Source organism: Aythya ferina, assembly GCF_964211825.1.
Source record: "Aythya ferina genome assembly, chromosome: 9".
Taxonomy (NCBI): Eukaryota; Metazoa; Chordata; class Aves; order Anseriformes; family Anatidae; genus Aythya; species Aythya ferina.
Genome location: NC_140305.1, coordinates 2,475,778 through 2,494,788, shown reverse-complemented (window position 1 = coordinate 2,494,788; position 19,011 = coordinate 2,475,778). Strand labels below are relative to the sequence as shown.

The 19,011-nt window shown below is 52.8% G+C and overlaps 1 protein-coding gene across 4 annotated transcripts; it reads right to left on the bottom strand.

Moving 5' to 3' along the window:
* Positions 1-659: 659 nt before the first annotated feature.
* On the bottom strand, positions 660-17,583 carry ZIC4 (Zic family member 4; the record flags this gene model as incomplete). Of its 4 annotated transcripts, none has more annotated exons than XM_084529772.1 (5): positions 660-1,478; positions 3,524-3,848; positions 8,158-8,778; positions 14,159-14,243; positions 17,512-17,583. In XM_084529772.1, coding segments are annotated over 5 exons (1,068 nt in total). In that variant the 3' UTR covers positions 660-1,477. The 4 variants fall into 4 exon arrangements, with proteins under 4 accessions (XP_084385898.1, XP_084385897.1, XP_084385899.1 ...); XM_084529771.1 differs by having other exon boundaries at positions 17,509-17,575; XM_084529773.1 differs by lacking the exon at positions 17,512-17,583 and adding an exon at positions 17,070-17,127.
* Between the last annotated feature and the right edge of the window lie 1,428 nt (positions 17,584-19,011).

The window sequence follows — 19,011 nt, the reverse complement described above, 5'->3', positions numbered from 1 at the left end:
TTAGTATTTTCTGCACCCTCTGGGCCCCTAAAGTTATCTTTAAAAGTTTGATTTTATCTCTTTAGAAACGGTTTAAAGCTAAGGGGCAGGGTGAGTTTGACAGAGAGGAGAACAAATCGCTGACAAAGAACCTTTTACGTTTCATCAGCGTTGTTAGGACGACGAGCAGGAATGTCTCAGATAATAACTCCCACTTCAAAGATTTCTCAGCTCAATAGAAATTGGACCATCCTTTTTATTCAACCACAAGGGCTGGCACTAAAGACGACTCAACTGTTTGAAATTTTTTTCATCGTGTTTATTTTTCCCCTATTCACTGGGGTACTTGGATAAAATAAACAACAAGACAATTACTGGAACATGGACTTCTAACTTTCCCGGGCCCATGGTCCAGTGCCCATGTCCCCGGCCGGCTCGGTGTCAAGTTTCGCGCCCCGCGGAGGCTGCCCGGCTCTCCGGGGGTGCCAGGGCGGCTGCCGAGGCCCGAGGTCTTCGGGGGGTCGGGGGCGGCCCGGAGGGGCTCCGCTTCCTGTCCTACCTCCCTTCGAGAGGACCGGGGCCGAGGGGTGCGGCGCCGGGGGCTCCGGGGCCGTTTTTTTTGGCCGGGGGCTGCCGGCGAGTGAGGTCGGAGGCCGCAGCCTCCCTTCGGCCTGGGCCGGAGGCTGCAGAGCCTGCCTCGGGGTGAGGGCGAAGCCGAGCGGGCCGCATCCCTGCCGAAAGGCCGGGGGTGGAGGAAGGATGTCCGTAGCGAGGGGCAGATTGAGTGTATTAAGCTAGCATGAAACCAAAGGTCAGTGCAAATGTATCTTAATAGACTGTCTCAAATGGAGTGTGCCTCCTTTGAAGGCCGCTTGCTATTGCTCTCCTCATTACCATAGCGATCCTAACGTAGCATGCTGATGCACCATAAAACTCACACTTTCAACCCCAAAATCAGGCCCTTTGAACAACCCGAGCTTGATTAGACCTTTCTCCTTTTCTTTTCCCCCTTAAAAACCATTTCCTTGCCTTTAGAAACTCGCCCTCAAATCCCAAAAGCATTCTCTGATCCCGGCAGAAAGCAGAAACAAAAGTGAGCTGAGACGACGGTTCAAGCAGGCCTTTTCTTCCTGACATTCTTATCCATTTTTATTATGATCTGGAACAAGTGCCCTGTTCGCGTGGGTTTTGTTTACCGGAAATTAAATGAAAATGATTTAGTTCACGTCAAACAAAAATATATACTTGTATACACAAGAAAAAGGGCCTCTTAGACGTAAATATTATGTCCTTAATGAAAAGACTGGACGGGCTCCAGACTTCGCCTTTCACTATTTAAGTATGACTTGCCTATTGCCATAGAAATCCTAACTTACCATGAAGATTCACCGTTGTGAAGAAATACTTCTTTGTGCGAGCTTTCTTTGATGTCTAAGGCATAAGATTCAGGCTTTCAGCTGTGTCTGTCTAGATTACCTTGAGAGCAACGGGGTAGACATCTGTAACAAGCAAATGAAAAATTAAAGGTGATTAGCCCGCACATCCAAACACTTGTGCAAAAAGTGAAATAAAGAAATAAACAGATCTCAGGACAAGATGGAAACATCCTCCCTGCCCGCAGCTGCCTCTCCTACCTTTTCATTTCAACAGCCCAAGTTTCAGGGGCTGCAGGGCCAGAGGGCAGCAATCGCCCCCCAGTTTGGGCTCCTCTCGCATTTCTCTCGACTGGGTGAGTCGCTGCGTGCCCCTCCCGGCACGGACACACCGATGCTACCACTCGAGAGGAATCAACGGGGCGTAAAACCCCCAAAAGTTGAGCACTTCGTGCGCGTGAGGCAGGGGACCCCGAGTTAGTGCGCCGGGAGGAAAATTAAGCTGCAGCAGGGGGGATGAGCTCTCTGCGGGGGTGTTTGTGCCACTGACCGGCTGTTTATTTTCCTCCAGCTTTTACATTTCTGGATGCGAATACGCACATCTGTATATCTGTGTGCACGAGCGCTTGCACACACGGCAGCCCATCACCTGAGCGCAGAGGTGGTGCACAAGGGGAGAGGGGAAGCGGCTCCAGCAGCCTTCTGCCTGCACGGAGCGAGCCGTGGAAACCTCCTCCAGCAGCCCCGGCTATTTATTTGCTTATCTGCTATTCTTAAACGTCATTAAATTAATTAAAACAGCACCATTCGGCAGTTTATAGCTACCCCACCGGAGGGTTTTGTGATTTTTTTCTCCCTTTCTTTCTCTCTCTCGTCCAGAGGAGCCACCCCGGCATGTTTGTGTAGGGTCCTGGGGCACGACAAGCCTGCCAAAGCCGCGGTGCTGCTCGCTACGAGGATCTATCCCTGGCTTTATTTTCGCAGGGCCGTGGAGCAGCGGCCCCAGGCCCCCGCTCTGCCGGGGGTCGCCCGGCCCTAGCCTCCCCCCCCCGCCGTGACGTCACCGGGCCGGCTTGCGGGGGCATTGCTACCCCCGGGCTGCCTCGATTAGCTACTGCCGGCGGGTAAATTATATATATATGTGTGTGTGTGTATATATATATATAGTTCTATGCTGCAAGAGGGAGAAGTGGGGGGATGCTTTACAGAAACGTCCATCGAGCGAGTTAATTAATCAAAAAATTTAATGGATCCATTTTGTACAACTTGGTAACAAATAATAGCTTATTTATATATATTTCTTTAAAAAAAACACACACAGAAAATAGTGGGCAAACAGAACACTCCAGCACGACATACTGTTGACAAGAGGAAGTCTGTACAGCTACAAATGTGTGTGAAACTGCTTTGTTTTTTGGGGGGGGAAGGGGAAGGGGAAGGGGAAGGGGAAGGGGAAGGGGAAGGGGAAGGGGAAGGGGAAGGGGAAGGGGAAGGGGAAGGGGAAGGGGAAGGGGAAGGGGAAGGGGAAGGGGAAGGGGAAGGGGAAGGGGAAGGGGAAGGGGAAGGGGAAGGGGAAGGGGAAGGGGAAGGGGAAGGGAAGGGAAGGGAAGGGAAGGGAAGGGAAGGGAAGGGAAGGGAAGGGAAGGGAAGGGAAGGGAAGGGAAGGGAAGGGAAGGGAAGGGAAGGGAAGGGAAGGGAAGGGAAGGGAAGGGAAGGGAAGGGAAGGGAAGGGAAGGGAAGGGAAGGGAAGGGAAGGGAAGGGAAGGGAAGGGAAGGGAAGGGAAGGGAAGGGAAGGGAAGGGAAGGGAAGGGAAGGGAAGGGAAGGAACTCTGGGGACTTGTAAACAAACTGGAGCGAGGTGGTCAGAGGCGGGGCTTGTGGGGCGGAGGGGGGAAGGAGGCAGCAGCCCTCCGGGGCACGGAAGCCGGGGCTCAGGTCTCTGCCTCCCCAGGGACGAACTCCCGCCGCGGCTCCTCTCCTCCTCTCCCGCTCGGTCTCCCCGTGCCCCGCAGCCGCGCTCCCTGTCCCCTGCCCGCCGGGACCGCCCTCCGCCGCCTTCCGGCCCTAGCAGCAGGGTCGGGGCTGCCCGTCGGGGCGCGACGGCGGGGGGGCAGCGAAGGGCCCGGGAGGGCCGGGAGGGCCACGGGGCCCCGCGCCCTGACACACGTACCATTCACTCAGGTTGGCGGCGGGCAGCGCGGGCGCGGAGGGCTCTGCGTGGGAACACGAGGCGGGGGGTTCCCGGCCGGAGTCCGAGGAGGGGGACACCAAGGAGGGCGTGGAGGACTCGTAGCCGGAGCTCGGAGGAGGGGATTTGCAGTGCACTTTCATGTGTTTTCTCAGGGAGCTGGGGTGGGTGTAGGACTTGTCACAGCCTCTCACTTTGCAGTTGTAGGGTTTGTCGCTGGTGTGGACGTGCGAGTGCTTCTTCCTGTCACTGCTGTTGGCAAAGCGTCTGTCGCAGCCCTCGAATTCGCATTTGAACGGCTTCTCCCCTGCAGGAGGCAACGGGCGAGCACAGCCGTTAGTAAGGGGGCTGCGGGGCACCCCTGACCCTGCCTTCCCTCTCTCTGGCCCTAGGCACGGCTTCCCCCCGGGGCTGCTCCCCCCCGGCCCATCCCCGCCGAGCTGCCCCGGCCGCCGCCCCCAGCCCTCCCGGGTGCGCCGCTGGCTCCGCCGCGGGAGCTCCCTGCCCGGCCAGCTCCAAGCCACTCCTTCTCCTGCCCTCCGTGTCGACGTGGGGTTTTGTGAAAAAGACAAAGCCCCGAGATAAGGAAAACTTAGAGGCCAAGTGCTCTGTCCAGGTAAACAATGAGCGCCGTCCCTGCGGGCTCTAGTGTCACGCAGAAGGAGCGGTCAGTGACTTATCCCTGGGAACGTTTCTACGTTAAATACATTTCTCACACTCCCGGAGGTGTAGATGGAAACATACATACACCACCTCGCTAGATCGCATCTCCTTCACTCTTCTCTCACGCTAATTACAATCCCGGGGAAGACCTGCATCCCCCTGGTCTTCCCCGCTGCCCGACTTGCTGATGCCATGCGTTAAAGCCCCAAATGTTGCTAAAAGACAGCGATGGTAGGGGGCAAAACTGTAGGGATTCGGCTGGAGGATGACTAGGCCAGTGCACGGTTCTGTCGGGGGAGCAGGATGCTCTTTTCATTTGAACCTATTCAGTCATGGAAGGAATTGCAATCGGGATTAATTTGTCGGGTAATATGATAGGTGACGTTAAGCATAATAGAAATATAATCGTGTTGCCAGAGTCGTGTGCGAGTTTAACCTCGGATGGCGTGGACAGGGCATGGTACACGATATAGAGGAGGCTTTCAAGGAAACGTGCCACAGACAGCTTCAGGATGCAGTGATGAGTACGTTATTGTCCCTGATAACAGCAAACTGCAACAGCTTGCTTGCCAAGGAGCACGCAGATCCTGCAGCATCCGAGTGTGAAAATAAACTTCTCATCCATCCAAAGCCCAAAAGTATCGGGGAGCAGAGGACACCACAAAATATACAGCCGAACCTTAAAGGTGAAGAGCAAACAAAGCCACTGTGCTCACCATCATGGCGTATATGGTGGAAAGGTCTTTGAACATGTATAAAAGCTTCGAGTTTTTGTGTTCTAATTTGTTGCCCCCCCTCCCCCACCCCCGATCGTCACGATTAAATTTTGGAGGGACGCAGCCCACCTCTCGCTCGGCTCTGAACACGGACACATAAAGGAAGGCATTCCAAATATTTCACATGAATGCATTTTATGCAAGGTGGGTGGGAAAAAGCTCATGGCTTCGCCTTTAAAGTATGTCCTTTCCACTGTAATAATCAATGCCGATCTCTCACACCGTGCACCGCTAACATTTGCACAGAGGATTGGTAAACACCTGGCATCAGAGAGAAGGGGGGGAGAGGTTAAAAACAAGGTCTCTTAGAAAATGATACGAGTTGTAACCAAATACTGTCCCTATACACTGGTGTATATGCATAGGCACAATCACAAATATAATCTAATTACAGCTCCACGTAAGGAAACAATTTGACCTTCAGCATCTAAGTTGAGACAACAAATCAAGGATATTAGTGTAGTACAAGCAAGCAGTAAGTTAGGAGACCCCAGGGAAAGCCATCCTCATAAGCACTCCGGCTGTGCAAAGTGAGTTGCATTCAGGTAAAAGCGGGCTGCGGCGCGTTCTCCTTTCTCCTGAGTTGAAAAATGTGAAACTTGGCTTAACCCCGTGAGAGAGCCTCCGAAAAGCCCCTCCGTGCGCTCAGATAGCGACGGGGAAGAGGGCAACGTTTTCGCAGCCGCCTGCTCTGCATTCTCGGAACGCCTCGCTAAAGAGGAGCCAGCCGAGCCGTTTGCAAGTACGCGAGAGAGGCTTTTTCAAGTTTCGCGAGAGAGGCTTTTTCTTACGTGGAAATCCCTACCCGCGAGGGAGAGGCCACGTTAAAGCCCGGGCACCGAGGTGCGGCGATGCAGCCACGCAGAAAGTTCCCCGGGCGATGGAAGGAGCGCAGGAGCCCAACCCCGCCATTTTAACCCCACACTTGTAGCTGGTGCCAAAGCGGTCGGTGCAATTCGACTGCGAAACTGGGGCATAATCCCCCGGCTCCGGGAGTGTATTAAGGTATTTACCAACTTCTCCGGGAGGTGGGAGGCCGGCTGTGGCGGCCCCGGGGCTGCGGGCGAGGCGCGGGGGGCGGCCTGGAGGGGGAGGGCTGCGGCCCCCGCCTCGCCCCATTGTTCCCGGCCCCGCTGGAAAGGCGCAAGGGGGGGGGGGGGGGGGGCGGTCGCGCCCCCCAGCCCGCTGCCGGCTTCGGGGACAGCCCCGAGCGGGGAGAGCTCGGCCGTCGTCTGCAAGTCTTTCGCCTGCTCCCCGGCCTGGGAGAAATCCGAAGTCATGAATATTTGAGGAGGCAATAATTTTCCTGTTGAATCTAGGACTGTCTTCATGAATAATTTGTAGCGAGTTCTATTAGGGTTTCAGAAACATTTCGCTTTTGACAACTTCTGGGTGTTTAATAGAAACGGTGGAACCATAAAGGCCCTGCAGGAGTTTTCACAATACAGCAATTAATCACCGGGAAAGTTAAAGTGAAAAGTACAGACGCACGGAATTATGTTTAATAAACGCAAGGCTCCGATCTCGGGTTTGCCCTGAACCTGCCTCTCCGATGTAGGTCACTTTCCCCAAGAATTTCACCATTTTCTGCTTCAGAGACTTCAAACAGTGAGGCCGTTAAAGAGCAGTAAAAGTTTGTTTACTTAAGAAAAACACTGTCATTAAGGGATGAGCTCTCCCGGTTAACGGCTGTACCTGTTCTGATCCGCCTAGGAGATGGCTCGGATACAAATTATGTGACCCGGGGATACTCCTTTCTTCTCGAAAAGGGAGCCGAGAAGCCAGCAGAGGAACCCAACTTCGCTGTTGCCCCCCCCTCCGCACAGATCAGCTACTCACAGAGCGATGGAAAAATAATTAGGTGACGAGTGATGCTTGTTGTAAAATCTCTGTGCTATGCTTAGACGATAGCGATACGAAATTAGTATATATGTCATGCATATTATACCACGTCGAGTTATAGCATAAAAATGAAACTCCTCGAAGGTCAAACCGCACCGAGCATGGGGGAAGGGGAGTTTTATGAACTGGAGGGCGAAAAAAATCGTTTGGCTGTAAGCAGATCTTACAATAGGATTATGTAGTTCCCCTCGCAGTGCATAAGGCTGTACAGGAGGGGGTGGGAGGTGGAAAACCCTACTCTGGAACAGATTACATTTTCCAAAAGGGACTTATTTATCTTCTTCCTCAGATTAAAAAAAAAAAAAAAAAAAAAAAAAGCCAGCGCTACAGACTACAAACACCGTCTGCTAAACTAATTAATACAACTTCACAAGCTGCTTCTGGAAGTGTGAAAACTTTCTACGTGTAATTTCATTATTTCATTAATTATAAATGCTTTCCTGCCCGGAAGAGTTCAAACATAGTTTTGCGAGATCGTCCAGCGATTTATTTTATTTTCTCTTAGCTAGACTACCAGACATTTCTGACACATGTCCCAATTTCACTTCACATATCTGCAAATGACATTTCAAAACGTACAGGCCGAAACAATACCGGGTTTTCTTCTCCTCTTTTTCCCTCCCGAGAATCAGAACTTGCAACTCTCCGTATCTGCGAATGCACGGAGTCCCCGGCTGGCGATGCTCATTAAAAATGTCAGTGTTATTCAGATCAAACATTTGAAACCTCCTCTGACCAAAACAAAACTGTTGAACGAAAAGGTCGCAGCTGTGTTATTCTCACAATGTTAGAGCAGCAACATCTCAGCGACATCAGTCAAAACTGACTAGACAAGTTGTAACTCCTATTGTTCACATTTAATTTGTGAGCTTACACAATGATTTCATTTTTTTCCCCAACCACTTTAAACTGAAAAAAAAAAATCCTCGCCTGCGTGAAGAAACAGAAATTGTAGCTATATCACTCGGTATTTTCACAGATCTACCCACATACACGGTACAGCACTCTCCGCACAAGCAGCAAAAATATGGACAAGAATTCAATAATTCTGAGATTTGTTCTCGCTCACCTCCCCCCCACCCCACTTTTTTTTTTTTTTTTTATTTCTCCCCCCTCCTTCCAAACGGTAAAGAAGCAAACAAATCTGAGAATTTATTTTCCACAAGTACTTGGCATGCATTCAATAACAACGCAAAGGATACATTAAAACAAAATAAAGCAAAACTGTATGCTGAATAACACACAGAGAGAGTAAAGAGAGTTTTACATACTGACCTGTATGAGTTCTTTTGTGTATTTTGAGATTCTCTGATCTGGCAAACACTTTGCCACAGCCTGGGAAAGGGCAGGGGAAAGGTTTTTCACCTGTGTGGACTCTGATGTGATTTACAAGTTTGTATTTGGCCTTGAAAGGCTTCCCTTCTCTTGGACACTCTTCCCAGAAACATATGTGATTGGACTGCTCGGGTCCTCCAACGTGCTCCACGGTGACATGAGTCACCAGCTCGTGCATTGTGCTGAAAGTTTTCGAGCATAATTTTTTGGGAGTATGGTCCAACTCAATCCACTTACAGATGAGTTCTTGTTTGATGGGCTGCCTCATGTAACGAAAGAAGGCCCCCGGGCCGTGGTGTGGAGCCAGGTTCACGTTCAGATTCATGCCACCGTAGCTATGAAGCGAAGAAGCAGCAAAAGGATCTGTCCTGGAGCCTGGTACTTGAGTGAAATGTTCAGACCTGGTGTACATTTCTCCAGGTAACCCCAGTCTTATCTGTCCGTTTAGATGGCCACCTGGAGCTGCATGGGGAGGCTGCTCATGGAGTCCTGTGAACAGAGAGGGATTCCCAGCTTCTGAGTGGTGGTGCTGGTGGTGACCATGGTGTCCGGGATAGCTACCTGTTGTTGAGACAAACAGTCCGTGGTGAGAACTTGCAGCGGGGTGCTGCTCGGTCAGCCCTGGCATGAGTGGGGCCGGCAAGTCTCTGCATATGAAAAAGTCCCTACCTGCTGCCAGACGCTGGGCTGTGTGAGAGATGGGGTAGGGTACTGCTGGTGACTGCGCCGGGCCAAACGCTCCTGTTTGACTAGAGACCACCTGGGCTTGGCCTGCCGGATGATGAGGATGATGATGATGGTGGTGGTGGTGGTGGAGCTGGTGGTGGGGCTGAGGGGCAGGGCCGAGCTTAAAGGCCGCGGGGCGATGCTGTGGAGGAGGCTGAGGAGGAGGATGGTGGCAGTGCCCCATGTGTTCTGGCCCGAGGCGGGACTCGGCGGCGTGCTCCCCCGGCGGCGTGGGCGCCGTGGCGTGGGGGTGCCCGGCGAAGGCCGGGAAGGCCGGCATGCTCGGAGGGGGGCGGTGGTGGTGCTGAGGGTGAGGAGCCCCCGCCAAGTCTACTAAGCTCAGCGCCGTGCTCCGCCGGGAGAATGCAGTAGGGTCCATCACTGGGATCCCCAAAGCATCCATGCTCATTAGCTTCTAACGCTAAAAAGTCACCTGATGGCGGGGAGGAGAGAGAGAAAGGGGGGGAAAACATAAAAAAAAAAAAAAAAAAAAAAACTCTTTTTTTTCTCCCCCCCTCAAAAAAAAAAAAAAAAAAAAAAAAGTTTCCCCGTCCCGCTGCCCCCGCCGGCGGGGCGCACGGGCGGCGGTTTTGCCAGCGGGTGGGCTGCGCTGGGGGGGCGGCGGGGGCTCGGCTTTTGGCGGTGGCGGGACGGGGAGGTCCCCCCGCGGAGCCCGGCCTCCTCTCGGGGCCGGGCAGCCCCACGCGTTGCGGGACGGAACGAGACGGAGAGGAACGGAACGGAACAGGACAGGGCGCGGGCGGCCGCACGCCGCCTCCGGGCCGCCGCGCCAGCCCCGGCGGGCAAACAATCGCCGCGCCCTCCCATTGGCTGCCGCTTGTGTGACGTCACCAATGACAGTCCCGCCGCCGACCGAAAGAGTTAGCGCCCGGCCCGGGATGGGGGGGCTGAGCGGCGGGAAGCGGACTGAGCATGCGTCTCCGCCGGCCTCCCCACCCCCCCCCCCCCCCGCCCTCCGCCCCCCCCGCCCTCCGCCCCGCCCCGCCCTGCCCCGCCCCGCCCCGCCCCTGGCGGCAGCACGGCACGGCACGGGGCCGCAGCCCTGCTCGGGGCTGGGGTCGAAACCGGGGGCTACCTCCGTTCCCCGCCATCGGACATGGGCCCGGTTCCCCCGGGGCTGCCTCCGTCGGGGGAACAAAGCCGCGGCGGGCGGGGGGAGGCCGGGAGGGAGCGCCCCGGCTGCTCCCCATTCGTATCCCGGCCTCCGCCTTTGTTGGCCGGGGGCGCCCTGCCCGTCGGGTCTCTCCCCGGAGGGCCACGGCACTCGCGAACAGGCGGGCGGGGGTCGAGGGCAGGCGGCGAGGGGCAGGCGCGGGACTGCACAAAGGGCTCGGGGACCTCCCGCCGCCGGCTGCTGGCAGGTTGTAGGGTTATTAGCGGGCTGGCTGCCGGGGCGATGCGAGAAACCGGCATGCCCAGGCTGAATCGGAGGGTTTAACCCAGAAGAGGGAGTCTCTCTCCCTTCTCGGCTCGCTCTCTAGCACTTGCAGGGGACTTCCACGTAATATCCCCATCTTTGGCTCGAGGAAAAACCATCGCGATACGTTCGTGAACACCTCGCTGCTGATGCTCCTCACCTGGAGGAGCGAGAGTGGTCTGTGGGATTTGCGTTGTTAATGATGAAAGTGCGGGTAGGGGCTTCAGGCGGCTTCACGGGGAGGCCTTGTAGGTTTAGAAAAGCTTAGGGCTTCCTCCCAGAAGAAAGTTCCTACTTAAGTTTTTAAGAAGGGGGTTGTGAACATTTAAAAAAAAATAATAATAAAATAAAAATAAAAATAAAAATAAAAAACAATGAAACTTGGGAAAAGACTGAAGAAAGAAGGCTTCCGCTTCGAGAAAGAAAAACAAAACTGTAAATATCTGCCCACAGCATTACCCCAGAGCTTGGGTCCTGACATAGAGGTGACTCCACCAATAAACGCTGGGTGGCACAAAATAGAGCAGCAATTAGTTCTCTAACCGTCGGACAAACTCCCAGCATTTGAGTCCACCACCTTACTGGTACCTTCCCAAGGGATGCTCCCTCTCACACACACCAGGTGAAGCTCCCCGCCCAGAAGTCTGGGTTTCCAGAAAATTTTAACAGTATCGGCGATCGATCGGCTTTATGACAAGTAGCAAAGCAAGAAAACGCCCGGCATTCTCAGCCCACCTACTCTCATAACAGAAGCTACGAGCAAACGATAGGAAATCATAAGATTAAAGCCTAGGACATACATAATCGCACAGGGGACGTTTTATCACAGTTCCTTATACTGTGGCTGGCTGCAGTTAGGTATTTTGTCTCTGGTTGGCTTTCACCCTATTTTTCCTGTAACACAAAGCTAATATTTAGGTAGCTAGCTGTAGATACATCCTCATGTACATCTTTCTGAGTGGAGATGATGAAAAGTGGTAAATGATGCAATTAGCTCTCTATCCTTACATAACATGTTTACGCAGGCATTTTACACCACACACCATCCTCACAATAACTTAACTTTCAAGTCTACTTGCTCTACAGAATGGATTTGACAGTCCTATTCATGACCATCTCAACAGGAGTGCACGGAAGAGACAAACGTTAGTAAATATGAATCTGTTACTTACAAGTGTACTGAGAGTATGCATTCCTAATAAAGCTGCTTTCCTCCTACCTACTTAAAACCCTTCATCTCTACATACTTGTTATCCACCGATTCTGACACTTCCCAGTCAAGGGAGGAAACATCTGGAACAGTTTATAAGTTATATATATATATATGTTATTACCGCTTTTACCCTGCGCTCCCTGAAAATATTGCAATGCTTTCTCGCCAGACACTAATGGCTCTCGGCTCGTCCCTCATTCCGGGCATCCTCCCACTCCCGTTTGTGGACAGGGAGCGAGCCCCCGGTTCGGGGGGTCCCTCCCCGGCAGATGAAGGTGCTGGGTGCCCTCCTCGGCGGGGGCTCCACGCGTGGGAAGGGGCGCGGGGCGGGCGGGGGCCGCCACTTGGTGGCGGGGAGGCGGGGAGACGGCGAGAGGAGGGGAGCGGGGCCGAAGCCAGCCGGGCTGCAGGCAGCTTAGCTCGCAGGACATTGGGAGAAGTTGCCTGCCTGTTTACGCGGCCCTTTGGCAGCTCCAGCTCGTCCGGCTGCCACTCGAGGAGTGACCGAGGTCTCCTGCTTGTTGGCAGCGATCTGAGCCGTATTGGACCAGATAAGCCAGGCTCTCAGTACATTCTCAAATGTGTTAACATCAACCTGTTCAGGGCCAAGATTTTCTTTTTTAAAGTTTCTTTTCCAACCCACCTGCTTACGGTAAGGGCATCCCCTTCGGGACTCCCCTGGGACTCCTCAGCTGGACGAGCTGAACTTTTCCAGGCAGAAAGCAAGAACGCTCAAATAGCAAAGCAAAAACATCCTGAGCTAAAGCTGCTACTCAGACACCAGGGCAGGTCAGGTGCTAGTGTACACTCAGAGGAACCATGGTGCTCTCTTTGCTGCCTGACCCAGGGGAAATCAACGTGTGTAGATGGGCAGCTCGGTGCCCAGTACAATTTTGCTAGTAGCTGTAACCCCGATCGCAGCCCCCGGCCCCAAATCCCGCCTGTGCTGGGGGGTCTGCTTTAGAAAGGTGACAAGTGGCAGGGATGAGCGCCCGGATTTCCTCCTGTAAGATGAGTCTCAGGCACCTTTCCTGCTTTCTCCCCCTTCCCTGCGGGACCCAGGGCTCCGACTGGCCCCAGCCCTGTAGCTCCTGCCCACACCTCGGATCCATCCTGCCCGCACCCCTACCATACAACCTGCACCAGCCGTGGCCTAGGGGACAGAAAAGCAGCCGCACAGCCCCGGGGTTGGGCGCAACCCCAGCTACGCCGAGCTGCTTTACTGACCCACAGCGATTTGCCTTGTGTTTGGTAGACTTCTACCCAAGCAGCAAGGCGCTTACCTATATTTCTACCTTGGCTGGAGACAGAGCTTGCTTCCAGTGGTACAAAAGTCCCAGGAAAGTGGGAGCTGCTTGTGTTTGTGCTCCTTGAATTGGGGCCAAAACCCGCTGAGAGGTGCTCAGCGCAAGGGCCGGATCCTGCCCCAGGAAGCGTGGCCGAGAGCAAAAGCTGACCTCCAGTCCCCTGGCTGTGCCCTCCCAGCCCTGCCTCAGCGAACACTTCCCCTCCCCGATGAGCTGCCGGCAACTTTCCAGCCGGTGCCCCGGGCTGGGAGGGGATACCCTGAGACCTCCATACAGAAGCTTCCAGGGGGGTTCATTAGGTTTCAACTTCCAGACGAGAAGAAGGGAATAATACGAAAATCCTAATAGTTACTACTCAAAGAAAGCACACACACACAAAAAAAAAAAAAAAAAAAAAAAAAAGAGGAAGAGAAAGAGAGGACCGAGCAGTCATCCTGCGCGGTTCCGTAAACATCGAAGTCGCCTTTGAGCGGGAGGCAGCGGCTGGCACAGGGGCCGGGCGCAGGAGCGGAGCCCGAGCCTCTGGCAGCCCCGGCAGAAGGCACTGCTGCCCAGGAGGAGGTGGGTCGGGGAGCCTCTCAGCAAGCTCAGCATCTCCTCGGAGAGAAGGGCACCGACTGGCATGGGATCATCCTCCTCCTTTGTTTCTGTTTCCTCACCCCATCTCCGCTCACGGGGACTTATTTCAGGGTTCCCGACTAAGGGGAATTCAGCCACCAGACAAGCTAGGGGCTGGTGCCTAGGTTTGTCTCTCACTTTTTGTAACCTAGGGCTACCCTACGACAGGCAAATCACATGCTTATTTTAAATAGAATATTTCATTCAGTACCTCAAGATTAAGGTATTCCTGTCAGAGAAGCTGTCAGTCACTAACTACTTAGAAACCACATTGGAGAAGCCTGGTATCCCTGGTAAAGATGATACATATCATGTAAACCCCATCAACAAGATCAAAGTCTTCTTCTTTAATAGGATCCAATACATGTCAAACCTCATTCCAATCAAATCGTCCGTAAATGAATTCAAGATGAATATGTCATAGAATAATGTGACAGTGCAATCACATGGGGTCAGGGGTTGTTGTTTCAATGAGAGAGTCGTCAAATATTAATTCTAGAACCTCCAAATGAGTAGGCATTGAGCAGGATTAGGCAGCTGCTGGTGGGGCGTTGTGTCGCTGATTTGTGTTTATGCAAGTACTAAACTGAAAAAAATATTGTCTCCTTTGAACTGAAAAAAGGACATATTTTAACTTACTTGACTTTTCCAGGATGTTTCTGTAATGTCGTTTTCTTTTCCTCATTACAACGGGAGTCTTGTGCCTCATTTCCTGACTTTGTTCCTGTTTGGGAAGAGGGGTGGAAAGTTAAGAGCAAAAACATTTGTGTGTGTGATGTAAAAAGAGGACGGTGCTATATGGCTCGGGCATCGTTGGTTCGAAAGGAAAAGAAAAGAAAAGAAAAGAAAAGAAAAGAAAAGAAAAGAAAAGAAAAGAAAAGAAAAGAAAAGAAAAGAAAAGAAAAGAAAAGAAAAGAAAAGAAAAGAAAAGAAAAGAAAAGAAAAGAAAAGAAAAGAAAAGAAAAGAAAAGAATCCAACTGTTAAGCAGCGAGGGTGGGGGAGAGACAGGCTTGCTCCGAGAGGAAACTGAAGGCTGACTCCTCAGCAAACCAGCACATGTTTTACGGAGTCATGAAGCTTCCATGGCTGATTAAGGGAAAAAAAATTATGAAAGGACATATTTTCAATTTCTCCTTTGATCTGACATTCACCTTCTGGCAGGCTGTTGTGAGGCGGCTTTTTATCAACTCGACTATATTGTTTACAGATCCTTCCTTCTAGAAATTAAATTTTGGACTCTCTGCGAGCCTCCAGCACAAGTTGTTGTCTCAGCAAGGATTAGTACAGTACCACCCTAGCACTTCTCCCTGCCTATAATTTTCAGCTTGCTCTTTGCACTCTGCAAGGCAGAGCACTGACACTGCTGCAGGCAAAACTTGGCGCATCTCTCTTTGAGCGGCAGCAATATCCCCGAATGCAGATCGGGGGGTTGATACAATGTCCGAGTCGGAATTTTTGCAGATACCATTGAAATTCTCAGGTATTTTGCACCACAGAAAAGCAGACGAGAATCTGATACATTTTTTTTTTTCCTAAGGACGTTATTACTACTATTGCAGTTGCTACTATTATTATTGTGACTCCAGGGCTGGGAAATAAAAATCTATACTAACACAAATAATTGATGAGATTAATTATGAAACTTCATCAGAGTATCACAGGCATACTCCATCACAAATAATTTGATGCCCTCAATATTTTCACCGCTGTGATGAAAATTACTGCCGAAATAAAAAGAACTATAGGAAGCCCTTAGGAATTATTTTTACTAGTCGACTTCCATTCATGCTCACAAGTTTATGAAGCCAGAGCAGCAAACAGTGTCCTGCTAGCGAGAGTTTTGCAGGACTTGTGCTTTATTGGCTAGGATGGAAGGCTGGAGGAGTTAGGAGTGCTCAGCTCCTAAGCGTTCGCCAAAAACTTGTTGAAACTGGACAAAAAAAAAAAAAAAAAAAAAAAAAAAAAAAAAAAGGGTGCATTTAATATTTCAAATGGCTACCAGATGACAAAAAAGAAGGCAAAATTGTTGTGAATTTGAGAGTAAATATTGGCTAGAACTCTGCCTCGACCTTGCAGCCTCTGTGATCTGCGGAGTGCCTCTGGTGTAGCAGGGGCGCGGAGGGTGCCCAGCGCCCGGGCAGGATGGCCCCGTCCTGCTCCGCAGGCTCCCGGCCGGGCCGAGCCCGGGGACTCTGGTGCGGGGTGCGGGACCCCCGCAGGGCCCAAGCTGGTACCGGCGGGCTCGGGGCTCCCGTGGAGCAGCCTTTGGTCGGGTGCAGGCGAGACCCGGCCCCCCTTCCCCAGACTAGCGGCCAGAGGTGCGCGGCCCCCCGGCTGCGCGGGGCCGGGAGCGCGCAGCCCCCGGGGCAGCCCCGGTACCCGGCTCGGCGGCGCTGCCTCGGGGTGCACGACTTGGGCGGAGCGGGCGGCAGGCAGGTGGCGTGTGCCCGGCTGGGCAAGCAACCTGTGCTGCTCGGGGTGACGGGCAGGAGGGAGACCTCGGTGCACAAATTAAATTCCTCGGCACCGGGTGGAGAAAGCCCTGATCCCTTCCCAACGATCGGGCTCCCGGAGAGGGGACAGCAGCACTGCTCGCCTTCGGCCGCGCTGCCTGGTGCTGGGGGCCGTGCCTGATGAAGCGAGGAGACCCCCGGTGCACGGGGCTGGCACGCAAAGCCGGGCTTGGGTCAGAGGTCACCCTGGGTGGCGATGTGGGGGCTTCTCCCCTACCCCAGGCAGCCCTTGGAGCCAGGGTCCCAGCCCCTCCGAGGGCGCTGAGGGAAGCTGGCAGCAGCGCCTAGCTCCTTGGCAGCTCCCCCGGCCCTGCCCGCGAAGGGTGGGAAGGTAGGGGGGGTTGGAGGGGGCCGGCCGGGCTCAGTCCCTCCTGCAGCCGCCTATATAGAAGGGAGAGCGGGGCCGGAGCGCCGGCTCCCCCGGCGTGTCCCCGTGGCACCGGGCACAGCGGTGGGCGAGGCACTGGGCGGGGTGCGCATCCCCCGGGACGCCTCCCCATGGGGCTCGCTATTGTCAGCACCCCGGACTCCACCGGTCCCTCCTGGGTGGCCGCAGAACCCTGCTGGCCCCGCCGCCTGCCCTTCGCCACCGAGCCACCCGCCGTCGGGGCTGCCGAGACCCCGCTTGGGGCCGGGAGGGAGCACCCCCGTCCCGCTCCGCGGCCCCCCGCCGCCCGTCGTTGCGCAGTGTGCCGGGCCGGGCCGCCCCCTCGGGGCCGGGGGGGGAGCGGGAGGGAGGGCGTGCAGCCGCCGGAGGGTGCCGATGCCCCCTTCTACGGCTCCAGGGGGCTTCTCCTTCCGCCCGCCCCCGGGGGACGGCCCCACGTGGGAGAGAGGGCGCCGAGGCACTGCCCCTCGGCACCGCGGGGCTGCTGTCCTCCTCTCCCGGGGTGACCGAACCTCCTCCTGCCCGTGTCCCGCCCCCCCTTCCTCCACCCCCCGGGGGCAGGAAGCTATCGCCCAAGGTGTCGGGGAAGGCGCTGCGGAAAGCCTTGTGCCCGGGCTGCCAAGGTTCCCCCTCCTCCCAGGCACTTACCCCTTCGACCTGTTGAAGGTTTCTCCTCATTTCTGAACAGGCAAATATTAAATTTGGGACGGAGGCGGGGGGGAGAGGGAGAAGAAAGAAAGAAAGAAAGAAAGAAAGAAAGAAAGAAAGAAAGAAAGAAAGAAAGAAAGAAAGAAAGAAAGAAAGAAAGAAAGAAAGAAAGAAAGAAAGAAAGGAAGGAAGGAAGGAAGGAAGGAAGGAAGGAAGGAAGGAAGGAAGGAAGGAAGGAAGGAAGGAAGGAAGGAAGGAAGGAAGGAAGGAAGGAAGGAAGGAAGGAAGGAAGGAAGGAAGGAAGGAAGGAAGGAAGGAAGGAAGGAAGGAAGGAAGGAAGGAAGGAAGGAAGGAAGGAAGGAAGGAAGGAAGGAAGGAAGGAAGGAAGGAAGGAAGGAAGGAAAAAACAATACCCTCCCCCCCCACCGTAAGAACCCACCACCTCTTTGGCTCTTCCATCGAGGCGGTCATCCTTCATTTCTTCTTTTCTTGCTTTCTGGAAGCAGTTAGAGAATGTATGATGAAGCAGAAATGAGCCGTCAGGATGATATTTTAATGGCTTATATGTCACGTTGGTGCATGTGGCTTTGAACTGGAGCAGCTTTCGTTTCCTGCAGAGAGCGCGCCGCAAATCCCACTTGATAACTTCTACAACCCACAACATTTTTTTTTTTACATTCACTCTTACACTGTATATTTAGATACGCTTCCTAAAAGTACCTTCTCGCCTGCCTTCTCCTATATTTTGTACGGACCTGGAATGATCACTGGGTCCCTCACCGCACTTGGAGGCAGCCTAGCACTGGACTACCTAACTTTCAGGATCTCCTAATGCAATCACCCTGAAGATTTCACATTTATGCTGCCTACTTTGTCCTTTGCCCAGCTTAATTTTAGAAACATATACAGAGAATAATGTAACGTCCGCCTAAAGACCACAGCCCCACTGAGGCGCGTACATAGAGCAGGTATACCTGTTGCTATAAACTACTGCAATTCCTCCGAGTGGATTTTGCAGAATAAATGCGAACGTGTAGATTCAGCCCATCATTATCCTGAAAAGCTGTAAAGCCTCCCAAGATCCAAGGGAAATTACAGAATGCATCTGCTTTGAAAGCGAGCTGCATGCACTGAGCACAGGCAAACTGCATCTGCAGATAAAGTGCAGTGAAGCATTCCTTCAAAGCACATCCAAGTTTATTTGTTGTAGTTTGCTTGTTTGTTTGTTTTCTAGGCAATGGCCATTTTAATGGCTCCTGAAATTATGCAATTCTCAAGCGAGAAGTGCTCGCGCAGTGTCGCTGCTTATCTGATCGCCCAGTACCTGGAAGCTGCGGATTGCTTCCCAGCGCCTTTCAGCTCACAGGATGAGTTTAAAGTTTCTTTGTTTGCCACCCTGAATTTGAGGGACTCAGATTTAGTTGCGAATAAACCAAGTGAAGGGCTGAACAAAGTCGAAATTGAAGGATTTCGACTCTTAGCGAGCTTTTTTGTGTTTTTGTTACTATAAAATAATTAGACCTAATGAATATGCAGGCGACCGAGTAAATAAATAATTCGCCGGTTTTATATAGGCGTGCACATACATAAGTGTATGTATACATACGTATGCAAACACGTATATATTTTAAAGTTTTGTGAGACCTTTTTTGTCGGTGCCTAAACATCGTTTAAAACATGGTACAAATATTGCTTAGCTTAATTGATTAAGTCACAGAGGTTTTCTGCTTATAAATACCATACTTCTACCTTTCAACAATCATTTTAATATATAGTCAATGGCTCTTTGTGGCGAGAACAAAAAAGAACTATCCGCAGCTTTTCAATAGACTTTGAGCTGGGAAAAGACAGGTTAATCGAGGGTTGCATCTAGAAAACAACCAAGTGTTGTATGTTTGCACTGAATCCAAATGTCTGCATTTTTCTAACTAAATCAAAGGGA